The 21,997-nt window shown below is 37.9% G+C and overlaps 1 protein-coding gene across 6 annotated transcripts in view; it reads left to right on the forward strand.

The window, feature by feature from the left end:
* Positions 1-2,023: 2,023 nt before the first annotated feature.
* Positions 2,024-21,997, forward strand: part of col27a1b (collagen, type XXVII, alpha 1b) — a 147,777-nt gene continuing 127,803 nt past the window's right edge. For all 6 annotated transcript variants that reach the window (XR_010896852.1, XM_067405535.1, XM_067405536.1 and 3 more), the window contains exons 1-3: positions 2,024-2,456; positions 5,438-5,508; positions 10,339-11,597. Coding sequence is in view for 5 of the 6 variants with exons in the window: in XM_067405535.1 (XP_067261636.1) it covers positions 2,404-2,456; positions 5,438-5,508; positions 10,339-11,597 (1,383 nt within the window). In the remaining variant the exon portion in view is untranslated. The remainder of the gene's footprint in view (positions 2,457-5,437; positions 5,509-10,338; positions 11,598-21,997) is intronic.

The following is a 21,997-nucleotide window of genomic DNA, read 5'->3' on the forward strand; positions in this document are numbered from 1 at the left end:
TTCGGCATGCATGCATCGGATTATGTGAGTATTGTATACTGTTATATTGTTTATGTTTGATTCTGAATGAATTTGAGGCTGTGCTCCATGGCTAATGCTACACTGTTGGAGAGATTTATAAAGAATGAAGTTGTGTTTATGAATTATACAGACTGCAAGTGTTTAAAAATGAAAATAGCGACGGCTCTTGTCTCCGTGAATACAGTAAGAAACGATGGTAACTTTAACCACATTTAACAGTACATAAGCAACATGCTAATGAAACATTTAGAAAGACAATTTACAAATATCACTAAAAATATGATATCATGGATCATGTCAGTTATTATTGCTCCATCTGCCATTTTTCGCTGTTGTTATTGCTTGCTTACCTAGTCTGATGATTCAGCTGTGCACATCCAGACGGCCTATGCAAATATTGGGGCGTACACCCAGACTGTTACGTAACAGTCGGTGTTATGTTGAGATTCGCCTGTTCTTCGGAGGTCTTTTAAACAAATGAGATTTATATAAGAAGGAGGAAACAATGGAGTTTGAGACTCACTGTATGTCTTTTCCATGTACTGAACTCTTGTTATTTAACTATGCCAAGATAAATTAAATTTTTCATTTGAGGGCACTTTTAAGCCTATTTTAAATTAAAAAGTTACTGATTGATTTTATTATTGACCTAATAGTCAATAATAATAATAAATAATAAAATTAAAGGGTTAGTTCACCCCCAAAAAATTGTCATTTATTCACCCTCATGTCATTCCAAACACTTTCGTTCATCTCTGGAACACAAATGAAGACATTGTTAATGACAGCTGTCAATGAATGAGTGGTTTAATCCAAATTTTCTGAAGATTTAATTTAGGCCTTTATTCACATTCATCAACGCACACATTAGTTATGGTAAACGGAAGCTCAAGCATGTTCGCTTGAAGTGCGACAACCAATGAAGTTCATTCTCGTGTTACACAGCACGTTTGAACGTCCGCAAGAGGTTTGTTCTCACACTGCAGGTTCGGTTGAGCTTCTGTTTTTGTTCGCTGATTAATGTTTTTTATTAGCAATCTTGCATTGAATGTAAAATTTGGTCAGCTTTTTAAAGTTTCTATAAATAACGATATGGATGAAATCTACTGTATACGTTTAAAGAGGATTTTTTGTCGAAATATGCTGCCCTGCATTAAAGGATTAGTCCACTTTTAAATAAACTTTTCCTGATAATTTACTTATCCCCATGTCATCCAAGATGTTTATGTCTTTCTTTCATCAGTCGAAAAGATATTAAGGTTTTTGACGAAAACATTCCAGGATTTTTCTCCATATCGTGGATTTCAATGGCTACCAACAGGTTAAAGGTCCAAATTGTAGTTTCAGTGCAGCTTCAAAGGGCTTTAAACGATACCAGACGAGGAATTAGGGTCATATCTAGCAAAACGATCGGTCATTTTCGAAAAAAATACAACTGTAGGTTATATGCTTTATAAACACAAAATATCGCATTGAACGTACTTCCCGTTTCCTTTCGACTGACAAAAGAAAGAGAACATCTTGGATGACAATGGGGTTTGAGTAAATTATCAGGAAAGGTTTATTTAAAAGTAGACTAATCCTTTAACTGTGGACTTCCTTTTTAGTGCTACACTGAAAGAAAGGACTTTGTAATTGTTTTAAATTCAAAAAGCGTTTTATTTCCTCTTGTTGAAAGTTAAATAGCCATTACAAGATACGGTTTCACAAGAACAAATGCCCAAATCACTATGAAAGCGAGTTGAGGGAGAACTAATGATCCACATCTGTGATAAATTACCGGATTTGTATTTGAAACGAACTTGCGTTGTATGACGCCCTTCAATATTTCTTTATTATTATTATTATTATTATTATTTTATTTTGGCGTATTTATTTATTTATTTATTCATTTCGAGGACAGCGAAAATAAACGTGTGGGTTTGGAAAGACACACCTTCCATTGAATCCCTTCTAGTTTCCAGAGCGAAGTGTTTCTTTCTCAGAAGACAGTTGAGGGCGACAGAGGGAAATATGCTTCCAGTGTCTAAAATCTTCAGCATGCCTACTAAGTACTAGATTTATTCGGCGACTTGACTAAGCGCTTGTACTTCACCTCAGCAAACGATGTCTTTTCCTCTTTGGACTTAAATTTCTAGTTTACAGCATCATCGGATCTATTACTGTCAGATGGAGAAGTCTGCATCGCTCCTCGCAGGTTCCTCTCTTTGGAAAGTACTACATTTGACACTTGGGAAAGACTACGGCATGTAGTTTTGTACTACAGTGGTGAATTAAGACCTTTAGCAGTTATTAAGGGACGTTGTGATATGGAAGTAATTCGGCAACTCTGTCATGTCCTGACTGCAGCAAACACTCCCGAGGAAGAATGAAGTAAGCGCGATGGAGCCGGACAATGCCCCGAACTCCAGACTCAAAGCAGCTGGTGTCGGGGGGTGAGTAACAGCGCTCTCATGTCATGAAAATAGATAGACAGATTTCACACAAACGTTAAATGGGTCATAAATTAGCCTGTTGGCTGTCAGCTCGGTTACATAAGGAAGAATGAGTTCGCGAAGGGAGGTCCGTTATGATGTCCTTTCTGGAGTTTGGAGAAACTTGATGAATGAATGGGGCACAGAAAACTTGTTTAACTTTGTTGAACAGCATTCATCCAGAAGTAAAGATATATATATATATATATATATATATATATATAGATATATATAGATATATATATATATATAGATATATATAGATATATATATATATATATATATATATATATATATATATATATATATATATATATATATATATATATTTATATATATTTTTATTTATTTATTTATTTATTATTATTTATTATTATTATTATTATTATTATTATTTATTTATTTATTTTTTTTGAGCAACATATAGCCTACCTGTTTATTTTAGACTATGATTTGTAACCAGTAATTCAGGTTGAGTTTAGGAGTTATTTATTTCTTATGTTTTTTTTTTTTTTGTTTTTTTTGGTGTCTGGAATGTATGACCATGCCTGCTCAGCTGTTTTGTCATTATTATTTCATTGTTTTCCAGTTAAATTATTAAGAGAAATCTTGTGTTTAGATTAATGCTGTCTCTCTCTCTTTTGCACTGAACTGTATCATTGTCCATGGTGGGACTGTATAAAGGGATATTTAGCATGGCAAGTGTTTAGTTTTTGTGGCTACGGTAGAAAATGCTGACTAAAGTAAAACTACAATATCTGGTCACAAATGCATTCCCACATCCACAGTGTCAGCACACAGGGGCAGAAAAAGAATACCAGATTGAAGTCTCAAGATGTCATGTAGAACCATCTTTGCTTATTGTCATAGAAGGAACCAACCATTTTTGCTGCATAGTGTAAATTGATCAACATTCATTATAAACACCTCAATATAAGGACCCCATGAAAGAAATCTGCACTCGCGGTCTCCATTAGAATTTCGGTAACACTGCAAAACCACCTAATGCACATTTATTTCTTAGTTTTTTCTTTCATGTTCATGTTTAAGAATCGAATCATATTGAATCTGCACTAAATATTTTTGGGGGAAGGGGCTTATACTCATCTCAACTGCATTCATTTCAGTATATTAATTGATTTGACTGATTTAAGAGCTCTTAGAATGAAGCTCTCAGAATTTCCTCACCTTGGCATATTGAGAGGAAACACTCACTTTCTATATGGAGCATCGCAAATTTTTGGTATCCAGGCAGATGATAAGCTTTGACTGCCTACTGAGCAGAAACAGCTGTTAGGGCTTTACAGTAAAGGCTGCTGCTGCTGCCAAGTGTTACTGGGTCTACAGGCAGATGGAGCACTGCTTTTGGACACTGACTAGACTGATAATTTAGATGGATGTGGTGATGCTTTAGTGTAGAATGGAACAATGTGATCCCAAGACTTTGTTTTCTTTCGGTAGCTGAGATAAAAAAAGATCAGTGGCAAAGAGATTTTGGTTCTTTGGTTTGACCTTTTCTGGGTTTTAAATAACTCTCTCAGAGGCATTGTTGTTGTTTTCTCAGTGTTGAAATACAGAGGCAATGTTGTTTTCTCAGTGTTGCAAGACTACTGTTGGACCTTTAAGCTTAGAGTACTCGTCTCAAATTGTCATTTGAGTGATTGGACACATAAGCTTTGAAAACAGATTTCTAATCAGTATGCATGTTGGAAATAAACATTTGACATTATTAAACTCTTAGGATATACACTACCGTTCAAAAGTTTTGGGTCAGTGATGCATTAAATTTATCAAAAGTGACAGCACAGACATTTGTAATATTACAAAATGTTTCTATTTCAAATAAATGCTGTTCTTTCTACTCATTAATAGAATGAATAAGTAATGCTTAATATAAAAATATTAAGAAGCACAACTGTTTTCAACATTGGTAATAAGAAATGTTTCTTGAGCACCAAATCAGTTTCTGAAGGATCATCTGACGATAAACCTTGAGCAATGATGCTGAAATTTCATCTTTGCCATCACATTACATTTAAAAATATAGTAAAATAGAAAAGTTATTTTAAATTGTAATAATATTTTACAGTATTACTGTTTTTACTGTATTTTGATCTTAACAGTCTTTGAAAAAAATGGTAAATGGTGATCTTTTGAATGGTATAATATAAACAAAGACTATAGAATAACACATGACGTGTCACTCGTATTGTTTTGAATGGGAGAAAGTGCAACGCGCAATACGGCAACATAAGTCCCACCTTCTAAATAAGAGCCAATCGCACACTGGTAAATCGACATCGCATCACTGTAGCTGCTGTTAGAAGCTCCGGTGCCTATAGAAACAGTCAGACGCGCGCCTCCGAAATGAGACACGAGATGCACATTAAGCTTGATCCAACCTGAAAAATAGTTGTTGTTTTTTTTGTCATGATTCGATCGTTTACAAACAAAATTTACAGACAGTTGTTGTCAGATTTTATTGGTGATTTCAAATATGAAATTTAATCGAAAGCTTGGTAAACAGCTGTGGAGAATTTGATGTTTCCACATTCAAAGAGATAGGAGCTGCATTTGCATGCCCGAGAGGCGTTTCAAAGATGGCCGCCAAGTGAAATGACTTGTTTTACCGGGACTTTGGTTTAAACCTGTTTTTATTTTAAATTCATTGTCTGGGGGTGGGGGGTAGTTCTTAAGTGGTTTCAAACTGTGGATAAGGCATAAAACTAACTGGATATTGGCAGAAAAATGAAACAAAATGACTGGAAATAAATCAGTCATTTTTTACGTCAAATTCATGCTAAGTTGTATCTACTGTCTATATTAATGCTTGATTAATGTTGCCAGTTGACAACGTTGAGATTGTAAAATCACAAATCAGTGTCAACTTAATGTTTGATTTGATCATTTTGTAACTGTAATACTTTTTTTTTTTTTAACAGGAGAGCTGTCTTTCTCTGCATGGTTCTTTACTGTACATGCTGTCTGAGGTGTGCACAAGCACAGGCTGCAGGTAGGTGATTTTCATTCATAGATTTTCAAAACCTGTACATTTTCTAACACGATTTTAGTGCCTGATCAGCATGCAAAATACAATTCTGTTCACTTTCACCATGGTCTTGACATCTGTGTCAGAACCCTGTACAGTGGTGCTCAGAATTATTGGCACCCTTGGTAAATATGATCAAAGATGACTGTAAAAATAAATCTGCATTGTTTATCCTTTTGATCTTTAATTCATAAAATGAGTAAAAATCTAACCTTTCATTGAAGGAAAAGAATTGAAATTGGGGGGAAAATCACATTATGAAATAAATGTTTTTCTCATGTTGGCCATAATTATTGGCACCCCTAGAATTTTTATGAGTAAAATATCTCTGAAGTATATTCCCAGTCATATTTACATTTTTTAGCACACCAGGGTGATCATGAACAAGAAATTGTCCAGCCATGACTTCCTGTTCCACAGGAGTATAAACATAAGGGAACACAATGGCCAAATTCCCTTAATCATTCATCACAATGAGTAAAACCAAAGAATATAGTTCTGATGTGCAGCAAAAGATTGCTGAGCTTCACAATATAGAAAGTAGCTGTAAGAAAATAGCTAAAGCATTGAAAATCCCCATTTCCACTATCAGGGCAATAATTAAGAAGTTCCAATTAACTAAAGATGTTACAAATCTGCCTGGAAGAGGACATGTGTCTAAATCATCCTAATGTGTGGTGAGGAGGAGAGTTTGAGTGGCCAAAGATTCTCCAAGGATCACAGCTGGAGAATTGCAGAGATTAGTTGAGTCTTGAGTCTCAGAAAGCGATAAAAAAAATATCAAACAGCACCTACATCGCCACAAGTTGTTCAGGAGGTTTTCAAGAAAAATCCTCTGCTCTCATCCAGAAACAATCTCCAGGATATTAAGTTGTCAGACATGATTGGAATTTCAAACGGGACCGGCTTCTATGGTCAGATGAAACTAAAAAAAGAGCTTGTTGGCAGCAAACCCACCAGATGGATTTGGTGCACACATGGATAAAAAGTACCCCATGTCCACGGTTGTCCAAATATGTCCATGTCCAAATATACTGCTGGATCTTTAATGTTGTGGGCCTATTTTTCTGCTGGAGCTCCTGGACATCTTGCTCAGATATATGGTATCATGGATTCTACCAAATATCAACAGATAAAAAATCAAAACCTGACCGCTTCTGCTAGAAATCCTAAAATGAGCCATGGTTGGATCTTCCATCAGGACAATGATCCAAAACAAACATCAAAACCAACACAAAAATGTCACTGAGCACAAAATGAAGCTTCTGCCATGGTCTTCCTAGTTCCCTGACCTGAACCCTAAAGAAAATGAGTGGAGTGAACTGAAAAGAAGAAGCACCAACATGGAGCTGGGAATCTGAAGGTTCTGGAGAGATTCTGCATGAAGGAATGATCTCTGATCTCTTGTCAGATTTCTCCAAACTCATCAGGCATTATAGAAAACGAATCATAACTTTTTTCTTGGCAAAAGGAGGTTGCAAAAACTATTGAATAAAAGGGTGCCAATAATTGTGGCCAACATGTTTTGGATATAAACATTTCATAATGTGACTTTCCCCCCACTTTCAATTCTTTTTCTTCAATGAAAGGTTAGATTTTTGCTAAGTTTATGAATTAAAGATCAAAAGGATAAACAGATTTATTTGCCATCTTTGATCATATTTACCAAGGGTGCCAATAATTCTGAGCACCACTGTATGTTACATGAGCACATGGGTTCATAAAGTCACACTACCTTGCAATAAAGTTTGAAGATAATTGACAGGACTTGGACAAATAGACATCTAATGTTACAACCCATTGGAGTTTTCCATGAGTCAGAAGGGAAAGAGGCTACAGGTACTTTGTTTTTAAGAAGCAGTGTGCTCCATATTTGCCAGAGTTAACAATATTCAGATAATATATGGAGCAGCCTTTGATCAACAACATATGAAGGTTCTGAGTCTGTTTATTTTTCGCTAGTAAATCAGAAGCCGTTGCTTCTGTGATTCTATATGCTTTGCATTTGATTAGAAACCCTTTTTGAATGGCATTGGGCCTGATTGGATGTCACTGACTGAGTCTGCTGACTGTAAAATGTATAAACTGTTTAATAATGAACAGATTCTGTATTTACATCTAGCATAAATAATGCTGGTGGTCTATTACTGCAATGTACAACTATCAATTCAATTTAAGTATTATGCTAGGTAGAGATTGAAATTACAGCACTGACTAACTATGCATGATATAAAGAACTAGCATGTGCACTTTTTAGGATGTTAAGATGTACTTGTTGTTTCAAACAAGTAGCCTAAACTTATAGGTTCTCATTCAAAGTGTGTCTAGAATTCCCACATCTGCTTTGACCAGATTTAATATGGTGGGGGAGGTTCATAACATCCGTCACATTCAGTCTAACTCATTCATGTACATGTAACATATGGTGCTTCTGTGTCAGACATTAATGAAATGCAACAGCCATCATGTTTTAAACAAGTCATGAAAGATACCTTTGTTCTTGAGTGTATGCTTGATGTTTTTACCATATGTGAGACAGTCCATATAGCACATTCCCCATATGCTGTCCAAGATTTATCCGGGTATCCGCTGCATGACTTATGATCAAGTCATCTTTGTGAGCCGTTGCTGGAGAGTTTCTGGAATTCTTTTCTAGCCGTTGCTCTTATCGGTAGTGTAAAGTATGATTTCCAGTGTATGACATTCCACTTTCCATTGACATTTCATTCTGACATACAGGCTGCTTCTGGTCAAGTCAAAGTAATTTTACTGCAGTGTTCTTCCTATGTGGAGTAGCGTATCAAATTAATAAAAGTATAAATCCTTTAGTTTAAACATGATCATGTGAATAGCCTTTATATACATTTTTTTTTTCTGTTGTGTTTGTTTTATGTTTGTTCTGAGAATAGACATGACTTTGCTTTCCTCACTTGAATTCCTACACAACTTGTAACATTATGAAACAACATTCAAAGGCAATAAATAGTACATTAAGGCAATTCTAAGATGGCAATTTCAAGAAGTCTCTCATTCATCATTAGAGCACCATCATCAGGCTTAATAATGCAAGGACATTAGAATTCTGCCAAAAGTGTGTCTGATGTGTTCAGCAATTAGAATATAAAGCTTAAAAATGTTTATCATAAACTAGTGCTAAGACCCAGAATCTGTCCTACCTAAATTTATGGTTAGGCCCGCTACTGCTTACCTGAGTAGTCCAATACACTAATGGTACATTTACACGACAACGATGTAATAAAAACAGAAAAGTTTTTTGCATACAGATGACACCATTGTCAAAACAATTCCTGTTCACACAGATCAGTGAAAACGACTAAAATGCTGTATGCATGCCAGGCCAGTAGTTGGCGTTGTCACTTTGTAAAGAAACACTAAGCACCTATAGACTGAAAACATAATAGTAAGATGTAATGGCAATGCTGCAGTTGCCTGATAGGGCAAGATCAATTGTGGTAACTGTTCCTAAACTCGCTCACGCTGGCCTCAGGTCAGTGGGTCATGCTTATAGTTGAGCCCTGCTTTTATTTCATGCTGTTTATGACTCTTTCAGACACTCTTTACTATGATTTGTGAGTAGAACCAGCGGATGTTCATCATGTGTTCTGTTGAGGTGCATTGCTGGAGTCTTGTTTTTGTGTCAGGATCTCATGTGATTTATGTGAAATTATTCAGATCATTCATTTTCTAAATTCAGAGCAGTTGTTTTCCTGCTGTTTGTCAGAAGATGATCTGTCACCTCTTTCTGACATGCTTGATAATGAAGTGTCCATTATGTTAGTAACTCTGTTTAGATTTGCTTACAATACTACTGCAGACATAGTTGTCTCTTTCAACAATCCTCTTTCACAATCTGCTGATCATCATCTGTTAAGGGATACAGGGCTTACAGGGGGAAAAAGTCCATGCACATATTCCATTTACATGTGCTTTTCATTTTAGTGCTTGTTGGGTATACTTTATAACTGCAAATGTTGAGCAGGATTTTGTTTAGTCGGGATGTGTTTGGGTTAGATTTGGTTTTATAATGCGTTTGTTTTTATTCCAAACTCATTAGTGACTGTTTAGAAGTGGCAGCCCTAAGATATATGGCATCTTCCCACTTACTTTACTCTGCTTGCTAGCAAAAGGATCACATGGGACATCATTGATATTGGTCATAGCAGTTTTTTTACAGCATTTTTTTTTCATGAATAATGTTATTGTCTTGATTTCCAGAACAAATATGTTAGCAAAAGAAGCAAAATTGTTATAAAACTTCAGAGATGTTATTTATTTATGTATTTTTTGCCATCTTATACCCAAATCCACATAATAAACTGGAACGCTTCAGGCAATACAGACTAATATGCTTGTGGTTTTGTAACTCTTAAAGGGATGTTTGATATGCGTACTCCCACTCGCTTTACTTGACCTAATTTATTGCAGACCTCTAACGATCTAATGAATTTGTAGTAAAGTTGATGATTCCGTAAAACTCGCATAAGCCCACACAGTGTTATTTTTCTACTTGTAACAATGTCAGCAGAGTATTTAATGAAAAACTGAAGCATTACCCCAGATGAAACATTACCTTTGCCGCATATGTTCTTCATATGCTTTTGTTAATGATCTGTTCCTGTAATGAGCTCCGTGTTCTCAGTGTGTGAGAAACAGCTGCAAGGCTTCAGTCGCCTGTGACAAGATCCATTTTGCTCTTAAATCCTTTTTTTAGTCACAGTACATTTATGTATATGTGATTATTCTTGCAATTATTTGTTGTTTTCCTTTTTGTAGATGTGGACGTGCTGCAAAGACTGGGATTGGTTGGGAAAAGACCATCTGGGACACGCTCCACACCTCAAGGTGTCATCCCCTTCAAATCGGGAGTCATCCTAACCCAAAGGGCGAGAATTGACGTCCCAGTGAGCTCTGTCGTGCCTGCATCACTGGGCTCGGCGTTCTCTCTCATCCTTAGCATATGTTCGCATCGCATAAACAATGCGTTCCTCTTCACCGTTGTGACAAAGAGGAAAAGACTGCAACTAGGGGTGCAGTTCATCCCTGGGAAAATCTTAGTTTACTTGGGCCAAAAGAACACTGTAAATTTTGATTATGATGTTCACAATGGCCAGTGGCACAACCTGGCTTTGGAAATCCAAGCCCAAAGGGTTTCGTTATATACTTCTTGTGGGAAGACAAGTGTACATGCAGATTTGCATTTTAAAAATGAAGAAACGCTGGATCCAGAGGGCTCCTTTCGCTTGGGAAAAATGAGCCAAAACTATGTGCAGTTTGAAGGAGCCATCTGCCAGTTTGATATCCATCCCTCTGCTAAGGCAGCTCACAATTATTGTAAGTACATTAAAAAACAGTGCAGGGAAGCTGACACTTATCGGCCTAACCTCCCTCCTCTTTTACCGCTGTTACCCCTAGACCCCAATATATCTGTCACCATTCAGACCCCAAGCATTGTAACAGAGCTAAATGACAGACATTTTAGCTCTAAACCTTCACTAACACAAGACAAAATACGCAATAATCATGAAACCTCACAAGGCCTGAACATGTCCACTCTAATGACATCTCATTCTGTACAAAGCACAGTGCCACCAACGATAGCCCAGCCCACACTACAGCCCCCCCTGCAGGCCACAGCACAAACTGTCATGCCATCACAAATATCTCCAAAGCCAACTCAAAAAAGCAGCCCCAGGAAGAAACTTGTGAGGACAACTATAAAGCCCCAGATGTTAAAAGAGAATGGGATGGCTGTCACTGCCGGACCAACAGGCCAACAGAAGAACAAACTAGATATCCAGACCCCTGCCACAACAAAACCTTCTAGCACATTCACAGTGTCAGAGATGACAACAGCATCAATAGCTTCACGGAAACCTCTACCAAAGGAGACCTTGTTTTTTGGTGCCAAACCCACCTCTTTTGAGCCTGTCACCCCTGCGGCCACAGATGGTTTCCAAACCTTTGACTTTGAACCAACCCAATACTCCCTCTTGGCTGAGTCACCTGGCCTGAAAGGAGAACCTGGACCACCGGTAGGATGTTCTTTAATTTGTTTTGTTGCCATAGTCTTTGCATTTTTCATATTTTTGTAGAGATTGAAACAGACTGACAAAGGTCAAGTTGTTGAAAATTTTGTAAAATGTTCTGCAAACATTTTGGTTAGAAATAGAAATAGACAGATAGAAATAGGGCTGGGAGAATAAATCGATTCATCTCGATTTGTGGATGGATTCTGAGATTTTCTGAATGCATCGCAATTCTCTCTTGAATCAATTCTGAGCTTTGTTTTTAACAGCAGGTGGCACTCTAGGCTAGTTTTTCACCACGCGCTCAAATGCTAACGAAAAAACGCTTGTGCGTTCAGTTATGTACTTGCACCTCAGAATGCTTTTATGATGCGAGATTAATGTAAACAGTCCACTGCAAACACCCTTGTAATTCGTTTCAACCTTTTTGAACTTTATGAATGATTATTTTATTGAAGGTTCAAGTGGTGTGTCTGTCAGGTTCAAGTGGCTGTTTCTAAAGCACGCAGTGCCATCTGCTGTTAAGCTCAGAATCGATTCGAGAGAGAATCGCGATGGATTCGGAAAATCTCAGAATTGATCTAGAATCGTTTCAGTCGAAAAGAAATTAAGGTTTTTGAGGAAATTATTCCAGGATTTTTCTCCATATAGTGGACTTCAACAGTTACCAAATGGGTGAAAGTCCAAATTGCCATTTCAGTGCAGCTTCAAAGGGCTCTACAGGATCCCAGACGAGGAATGATGGTCTTATCTAGCGAAACGATCAGTCATTTTCTAAAAAAGAAAAAAAAATGCAAATTGTATACTTTTTTTACCACAAATGCTCATCTTGCAATACCTCTGTGATGTGCCACGCATTACATAGGAAAGGTCACTTCATTTCCCTTCAATTCCATTGGAAAGGTCACTTCAAAATCGTCCAACATTGTTGCTTTACCTTTTTTGGTAAATATAGTTTTATATATATATATATATATATATATATATATATGTATATGTATATGTATGTATGTGTGTGTGTGTGTGTGTGTGTGTGTGTGTGTGTGTGTGTGTGTGTATAAACCATTGTGATCTCAACCTGTAACTGGGTTGGTAACATAAGGTATAAAATGTTGGGTTGATATAACTGTACTAATATCATAATGAATAAAAAAATAAAGCCTCAATAGTTTTTTTATCCTTTTAAATCCTTCACTGCTTACTTATACACAAAAAACTTTTGTCTGCCAAATCAAATCAATGGTCAAGGTCAGTGAGTCTTTTAAAATATCAGATAATTTGACTTTTTTTTGGCACGGTTAGTTCAGACTGTTAAAAAAAAAAAAAAAAAAAAATCTAAAAGAAATTTGTCTTACAAGCTAGTAAAATGATCCATTTATTTTACAGTAAAATGTTATTATAGCAGGATTTTCCCTGATTATTTTACAGAAGGTGGGAATTTGCTTGTTGAAATACTCAAAGCTAAGTCAGGTTATAGAAACCATAACAACAAGGTCTTCAGCTTTCAACAGACCACTAGAACTCCATGGTACGAAGACCATTTTCTTTCTTTTTTTAAACAGTGTCTTATGGTGGCCAGATGGCAAGTGCTGCTTTGCTTATTTTGAAGAATGGTGAAATGTGAATTATTAGCTGTGGCCATGTGTGCGTGTGTGCATGCGTGTGCGTGCGTGTACACGTGTGTGCATGTGTGGGGTTTTTTTTTTTGAGCCTTGGTCTTTGTTATATTTAAGTGCTGACTGTAGCATTGCATTAATATGGATTCTTTGTCAGTTGATTTCCATTACCTCTTCAGGAGTTCAATATATAATACACCACACACTACACAACTACATCTTTTACCAGTTAAACAACCTTGTCTGGGTGCAAACTGTTGGTTGAAGGCTGGAAAATGGTGTCATCATTGTTGCCTTTGAGCTTTTGGTGGTCTTGGTCTTAAGCCTAGTTTATAAAACCCTTTGAAAGGGCATTGCATGCCGGTAATGTGTAATGCTTACGCACTTTTTCCTTGTAGTTAAATAATGAGGTCACAAGCCAGCGGCTGAGAGGACACACACTGCAAAAAAATAAATAAATAAATAAATAAAAAAACAACCTTAATCAGCAGTTTGTCTTGTTTTCCACTCAACATATCTAAACATCCTTGAAACTTAAAAATAAGATAAATTTACTTGAGAAGGAGAATTGTGTAAATTATTAGGACTTGTTTTCAGAGAATACGAATATATCTTGAATTATTTATTGTTCTTTACCCTATTGTCATTTTTTTCTTATTTTAAAACCAAACCTTACTAAATGTAGCTTTATGTCTAAACAAGAAAAAAAGTTTAAAATATCTTGTGCAATTGTTTTTGTCAAGTAAAATTGTCAAGCACCAACTCCTCTTTTTTTTTAATCCCCATAAATCATAAGCAGTGCCTCAGAATAAGCTATTTGCAGATTCTACCATTTGTGACATCACAAAATAATTAGACCTGGCCCATGACTGCTGACGAACTCTGCTGTATTAGCATAGTTTCCGCCCTGAGTGAGTTGCACATTGCCGCCATTTTTTCAGGCCGGAGCAGCTGTAGCGACAAGAATGTCTTGTAAGCAAATCAGGTGTTTTGTTGCTGGATGCAAGAGTGAACATAAGAGTGCTGAAGATGCAGTGAATAAGTTTTATTTTTGAAGGGAATGCACCCCCATATCCATAAATTCTGCTTTGGGAATGAGGGTCAAAATAAAAGGACAATTAAACATACAGGTCTTGCTAAAAAACAGTATAGTCTCAGCATTACTGGTCACTGCAGTAATGAAACGGAGAGCATGCACTTTATTACAGTCGATTGGAGTTGTTTTACGGATATGAAGTTTACCAGTTTATTAAGCAAACCCCGAAAAAGCATAAGGTCTGTATTCCTTTGTTTACCATTAGTTGTAAAGAGTGTTTTTGTGTAATTTGATGTGTATGTTGATGATAATGCAAGGGGGAGAGAGAGTTCATAGATAAGACTTTAATGCACACTTCTTGTACTTATTCAGCTCTTACTCTTTCTGGAATGAAAACGGATGCTTCATCTTTTGTGTGAAGTACAATAAACTTCATAAAACTCATCAGTAAAGTTTTGGCCATCATTCAGACAGAGTCCGCCACAACAGTCTTCTAGTGAATAAATGCAAGATGACAACATAAGTTATAGGGTAATCAAATTAAACTATACCTGTTCTTTGGCTCTGTAGGCATCAGTGTCTGACTCCTGTTCAAACTGAACACCGCTACTGACAGTTTCTGACATTTTCAGTGCGTGAGATTGTCCTGTTTTGTTGTTATCGGTATGCCGTAGCATGAGCCCTTGAAGCTCCACCCTCTTCTTGAAAGGGGGCTGGGAGCAGCAGCTCATTTGTATTTAAAGGGACACACACAAAAACTGTGTGTTTTTGCTCATTCCCAAAACGTGGGAATTTAAACATGCTAAAAAAAATGATCTGTGGGGTATTTTGAGGTAAAACTTCACATAAACACAGAGGCATCAGAGACTTATTTAAAAAAAGGGGCATACTAGGTCCCCTTTAAAATATATATTTTTGCAGTACAGCCTAAAAAAGGTACACAAACTCTCTTATGTGCAGTGTTATCATTTGCATTTTAGCATTTTAGATTACCTTAAGTCCAGTCACCGTTGGGAAAAGAGTAAATCATAGGAAGTTTGTGTTTAAGTAGAAATACTCTTTTGGGTAGGATTAATAATAATAAAAAAAATGTTATTCAGTGATAGAAATAATGGGTCTCAATCATTCAGTGGATTATTTTGTATTTGTACGCATAGGAGAACTTCTCATGAAAAATCTCGGCCTAATTCACAAAACGTGAATTTATTCTTAATCTCGTTCTAATGTTAGTAAATTTGGACTATTTTAAATGAGTAGCCATGTGCACGAGGTTAGTCATTTGCATAAAACACATCCAAACCATCTCCATATAAGGGCTTTCCGCACAATCTTTCCTTTACAACCTTTTGTCACTCTTGTCAAACATACTGCTCTCTGCAGAAGCGCTCGCCAGATTGGCACACAAGCATTGCTCAAGATTGTCAAAACCATAGACCCAGATTAGAGACCTCTTATTAGCCAGCTGTACATATGCGTATATATCTGTGTTATTCAGAGAAACCTTACAGCTGAAGCTATAATGCAAATAACTTAAATTTTATTATGAAAGTTTTTGGTGTATCATGATTATGAAGACGTCCGTACGCAGATTTCACAGACAAATTTGCCTGTAGGCATACTTAGCGAATGAGACCCAATGTCTTTTAGCTGACAACCTGGAGGAAGCCAGCGGGGTGAGGTTGTGGATGTATGCAACTGAAGGTTGCACCGTGATTGGATGAGTATGTATCGATCAATCAGTCTTGTAATAGACTTACAACTACAAGTCTTGCTGGGTAAGTTTCCATTTCTTGTGCATACGATTTTTACTACAGAACAGAACTGTGCTCTACTGAAAGTGAGCTGATATTTGCTATAAAGTCTGTCGACCTCATCCAGCACTATTATGCAGCATATTATGGTACTGTATATACAGTCACAGTTCTGAACTCTTTTCCAACAACAAACAACAACCAGATGTGCTGTTCAGTATGGCTGTCACACAGATAGTACTGTGCATTTTCTGGAGAAATCCCCTTTAGCAATTGCTATAAAAGGCCTTGTTTCCTCCTTTTCTAATCTTTTCATTCCTTCTTTGAGACAGATAGAGAGAGAGAGATTGCTTTCATTCAGGAAATTTGCCACGTGGAAGACCAAGAGTAGGGGGCTCAAATGGGCTCTTCTGTCTTTCTTTCTCTCTGGAGCTCAACATTTCCATATTAATGTCATTCTTATCAAGCAGACACTGTGTGCACAATGTCTCTTGGTTTATTGTGTTTGATCTTACTCCATAGAAGCTAATTTTTAAAAGGAAGTTTATTGCACAAAAAACTAAAGAGAGTCAATATGCAGTTCATGTTTATTTAAAGTAGTTTTAAAGTAGATTTCTTGAAAACATTAATAGCACACCCCTTTGAATAATCTTTTATTAGTAAGTGTTGCTTTCGAAATGATTAGAAACAGGAAGCCTGCAAACATTGTGGAGTTCTGGCAGCATCACTCTCAGTATGAGTATGTGAGAGCTTGCCAGGTCTACAGGTGTTACGAAACATTGCCAGGAATTGTCTCGTAGAATTTTTTTGTAAGAAATGTTTTTCATTAGTTCAAAGCTGTCATCAGATGCGTATGCCACTTGTGTTGACGCTGACACATTTTTCAAAAGGCAAATTCCAAAGCACATTGCAGGTAAATTATATCAAAACTAACATGGATGATTGAAGTCTTTCACTGATATTGCCAGATTTTTGTGATCTTGATAGAAAGAGAGATAATGATATAAAAACTAAATGGCATTTACTTACATGTAGGAACAGAAAGACTCTTCATTCAGTACTTTATGTACTGCTTAATTCACCGCCTGTATGTACCAGAATAAAGGTCAACTTAATAAGCTTATGTTATTTTAATATATATAAAAGTTTATATTTTTTCAGTTTTATTTTGATAAACATAACATAATAAATATATATATATGGATGGCCAGTGCGTGGCTTAGCTGGGGAACACAAGGCAACAGGATGCACTATGCGAAGAAGAAGGTGTGATGTTTGGGCAATGTTCTGCTGGGAATCCTTGGGTCCTGCCATCCATGTGGATGTTAATTTGACACGTACCACCTACCTAAGCATTGTTGCAGACCATGTACACCCTTTCATGGAAACGGTATTTCCTGGTGGCTGTGGCCTCTTTCAGCAGGATAATGTGCCCTGCCACGAAGCAAAAATGGTTCAGGAATAGATTGAGGAGCACAATAACAAGTTTGAGGTGTAGACTTGGCCTCCAATTTCCCCATATCTCAATCCAATCGAGCATCTGTGGGATGTGCTGAACAAACAAATCCAATCCATGGATGCCCCACCTCGGACAGGACATAAAGGATCTGCTGCTAACATCTTTGTGCCAGATACCACAGCACAGGGTCTAGCGGAGTCAATGAGTCGATGGGTCAGGGTTGTTTTGGCAGCAAAAGGGGTACCAACCATAGACTGTAAAAAAAGATGGACGACACGACGCTGCTTCCTTCCATTGTATTGAACGTCATCATTGATGTATTTTAAATAGGCTATATAAATTATACACAATTTAAAATTCGACCTATAAAATAATAGGCTATTCTGTTTCTAGAGCAATAATATTTTTGAAACAGCAAATTCAGTAGATAAACTCTATAATATGCCACTAGAAACAACTCTAAAATGTTAAATGAGATCAACTGCTGTAGACGGTGCTCTATAATTAATTAGAGTAGGCTATATTAGTTTTATCCTGCTAATTATTATTTTATACCCATAAAAATAATTAGTAACTGCCCACATTTAACGTTACTGAGAAAAGCTCATATATCCATCAGATCCTGTAGGTCAGTTAGTACAGTTTACTGCTGAACAGCTCATTTTGTCAGTGTGAAATAACACAGAAATTGAAAATTAATAGTCAGTTATATATCTTGAATCTCCCCTCGAAGCCCTGACAGTCCTCAGAGAAGCTGTCAATCAACTGTGAATCATGACGACATGCCCCGTTTCTATAGCACCAAATTGCTAGCTAAAATCAAACTTATCACAAAAACGAATAACTGAATATAAATCAGCGTGATAACAACTACCTTAAATGACCAAAACCATCTTTCGGAAAATGTTATTTGAAGCATAATTTATTCTTATGTTTTAACTTAAACCCTGCCCTCTCAATGCAGACGAATGAGACTTATGACCTGTACTGCATCCAGCCTCCAGGGGGCGATCAAAGAGCCCGCAGCTTCACTTTTCAGGACGTATGAGGCACACCCGTTACCAACACAATATTAGGAAGGTGGTCATAATGTTATGCCTGATTGGTGTGTGTGTGTATATATATATATATATATATATATATATATATATATATATATATATATATATATATATATATATATATATATATATATAATGCACAAAGACTTTGTAATGTTATAAAAATAGATTTGTGAGTATTGGCGGAACAGAATAAGGCCTGGAAAAAAAATGCATACCATCACTGTCTTTTTTAAATGTTATTTAAGATACCATAGCACATAACGAACATAAAATATGATCAGTCATGTAATAGTTTACAAATGCAGAAGAGGGCATAAATTCAAACAAAGAATTTAAGTATTTGGAGATGTCCATAGTCCAAATAGCTATACGGCTTGAAAGTCCTTGCAATGTTTCAAAATAAAGCTTAACTTTATTCTTCAACTGGTAGTTATGGGTTTCCTTTCAGACCACTTGCATTAATGGATGTGAAATTTGTCATGTAACTTGAGAATACTTAATATAAAATATGACATTTAAATTTGCAATTGACATTAAAAGATCATTTTCACAGCATTTAGTTTATCATTAATGTGATAATTCTGCATACTGATATTGCATATTGAGTTATACATAAAAACACAAACCGTCTCAGTTTATGTATGTAAGGCCTACCAAGGCCACTCCAAGGCTTCTGGGACCAAACTTTCTGACAAAGAAGGAACCCCAGCCAGTCACTAGAAGGGGGACACAGTCGCCCCAAATGCCACCAGGGAGGGCGACCCGGTCTGATAGCAACCTAGTCTTGGCCAGCAACCTGTTTGAACACAGAGCCTCAACAAAGCATTCTTCAGAGAAGATATCCAGTAAGTGTGACTGCCAAAGGGTAGTAAGCAACTCAGACCAGAGCATAGAGACAGGCATCCAGGAGAGCAGGACTCAGCTAAGTGTTCTTAATCCTACAAATGAGGGGAGTAAACTCAAAGCACCAGATTATTTGCACTGAGGAGTATGTGTACTCAAATACCCCTGACAAGGGGAGCACCTTTATCAGCCTGGGGCTGGAACATAAACAGGAGGCCTCATAGAGGCCTTCAACCACTGACCAACTTAGAGAGCTAAGCACTATGCAGGCCAACCCTAACAAGGGGAGTGCAGAGACCGTACTGTTGGCACAAAATCATGGAGGCCCAAGAACATGGAGGCCCTACAACATGACAACAGTTCTACACAGTGCAAAAATATAAATAACACAGCAGCCTTGCTAAGAGCCAACATGTTTAATCTGCTTAAGTTTCAACACCCAGAAATGGAGGTGGGAAAGCTTCTAGGGTGGCCTGTTAGGGCCACACACCTCGAACAGCTAGCTTGCTGAAAGCAAGGACCCACAACCATGTAACTCATTCAGAATGAAACTGAGTCAAACCAGCAGATAAGACTGTAGAGTGCCCACGTAACAGTCCACCTAACACAATCCGACAAGCAGTGTACTCCTTAAAAGCACATTTTACTCTTAAAGCAAGAGGAGTACAACATGCAACATCATGTTCTGTAGGAGGCCCAAAGGCGGGCCTACGACTTCAGACAGACACACAGCAACAGCTCGTGGCAGTGTCTCAAGCTCAAAGGGAGCAAACATAAGAAAACCGAACCAAAGTGAGGTTAACTAGATAAACTCGGGGAGTACCATGACATACGCCAACATGCTCTCAAAGGAGGCCCAGAGGGCCTACAACTCACAGACACGTGGTGTCAGCTAGTGGCAAAAAGTCCCAGGAGCCATAATAGAACCAGACTTACTTAGTGAGGTAAAGATTTAGCTCTACTGGAGCTTAATAAATCCAACACAAACTAACAGGCCATTTACTCAATAAAACACCTTTTACTCTTAAAGCAAGAGGAGTACACACTCCGCCAGCATACCCTGAGAGAGGCCCAAACAGGGCCTGCTATAGCAGACACTGGCATAGCCAGTGGCAGTGATAGCAAAACCAACACAGAACTGTGCCAACATGTTAATTGAAGGAGTCCCAAGCACGGCCTGCGACTCCAACAGACACGTGGCGTCAGCTAGTGGTTTCATAGGTGACCATGCTCAAAGCGAACCAGCTCTAAAAACCCAACAAACAATTGTGGTTAACTAGCTTAACTCAACCTGAGTGTAAGTCTACACATTTCAACAGGCAATGTAATTAACACTCTAAACCCTAACAAAACAGGGGAGCACAACAACATATGCTACCATGGTCTGAAGGAGGCCTAAAGTGGCCTACTACTTTGGACAGACATGGGCATAAGTGTGGCAGTGCTAAATTAAGTGAGCAAAACTGTTTTCCAAACTGAAAAGTGAGGAACTATACAACCTGACAAGGGATAGTAGCAATAAAGGGTGAATTTGCTTCATTAAACCACTTAAACCCTAGTTCTAGCCTAGGCCGGCTAAGCTGTCGACCTACAAGGCCGCACAAAGCATAGATCTGCCTGGGCTTAAACTCAACCTCTAAACTCGACCAGAGAAGAGGAAACTTTAAGTAAAGCAAAGCTCAACAAGCAAACAATGTCAGGTGGCCCAGAAAGCCGACACTAGACATTAGATCTATCTGAAGTAAAGGGCGCTAACCCAAACATACTGTAAAACCAGAGGAGAAGGTACTCTACCAAAAGTGGCTGAGAGGCGGCCATTTTGTGGCCAACACAGTACAAATAAATCATTCCAGCCAACCTAATGGAACTTCAGTGCCCAAAAAAACCCTATCTTTTTTCATCTATATGCCCAGGAAAAAACTATACAGGAAAAACAAGGTTGATATATTTTAAAACATAAATACAGACCCAGCTTACCTTCCTGCGGCTCGAAGACCGAAGACTCCTCATTTTCCAGAAGGAAGGATGGAATCTAGGTTTCTTTTAAGCCTAAAAGAGCCTCTTCACTAACAAGCCAGAAGGCGAGCCATCAGAAAAATATTCATCATGGGCCCAGCTGTCAGCCTGACCGTCAGAAGCGTCTGAGCATGTTACATTGAATCAAGACCACAGGAGGTGGAAGAAGAAGAGGAGAGAGCAGATGTAAATTGCCCTTACAGAGGTGGGGATTGATTACTGGCGCTGCTGGCGTCTGCGCTCGATCACCTCTCTCAAATCCTGCTTCTTCTTCCGTGAGTCCCGCCTTCTCTGGGACCTGCTCCGTGGAGGAGGAGGTGCCCGAGAGGCCATGCTGGACTTCTGGCCCTGTCTTCGAGCCTCAACTCAAGACGGGCCAGGACCTCCTGTCTGTCTGGGCCCAGATTCAGATCTTAGTGGTATGCAGGTTTTAAACACTGCTGAGCACACCTTCGCCTCCCTGAACTTTCCCGCCACGGAGAAAAGTTCAGAAGGCGAAACCGGCACATCAAGGAGAAAGCCGATATCCGCCAGGGTCAGCCACAGATGTCTCTCCGTGGTTTGCTTAGTGGCCCGGAGAGCGAGATCCGTGGTGCAGTGCAGCTCTTCTATCGCCTCAGG

This window comes from Chanodichthys erythropterus, chromosome 13 (assembly GCF_024489055.1).
Source record: "Chanodichthys erythropterus isolate Z2021 chromosome 13, ASM2448905v1, whole genome shotgun sequence".
In the NCBI taxonomy this organism is placed as follows: domain Eukaryota; kingdom Metazoa; phylum Chordata; class Actinopteri; order Cypriniformes; family Xenocyprididae; genus Chanodichthys; species Chanodichthys erythropterus.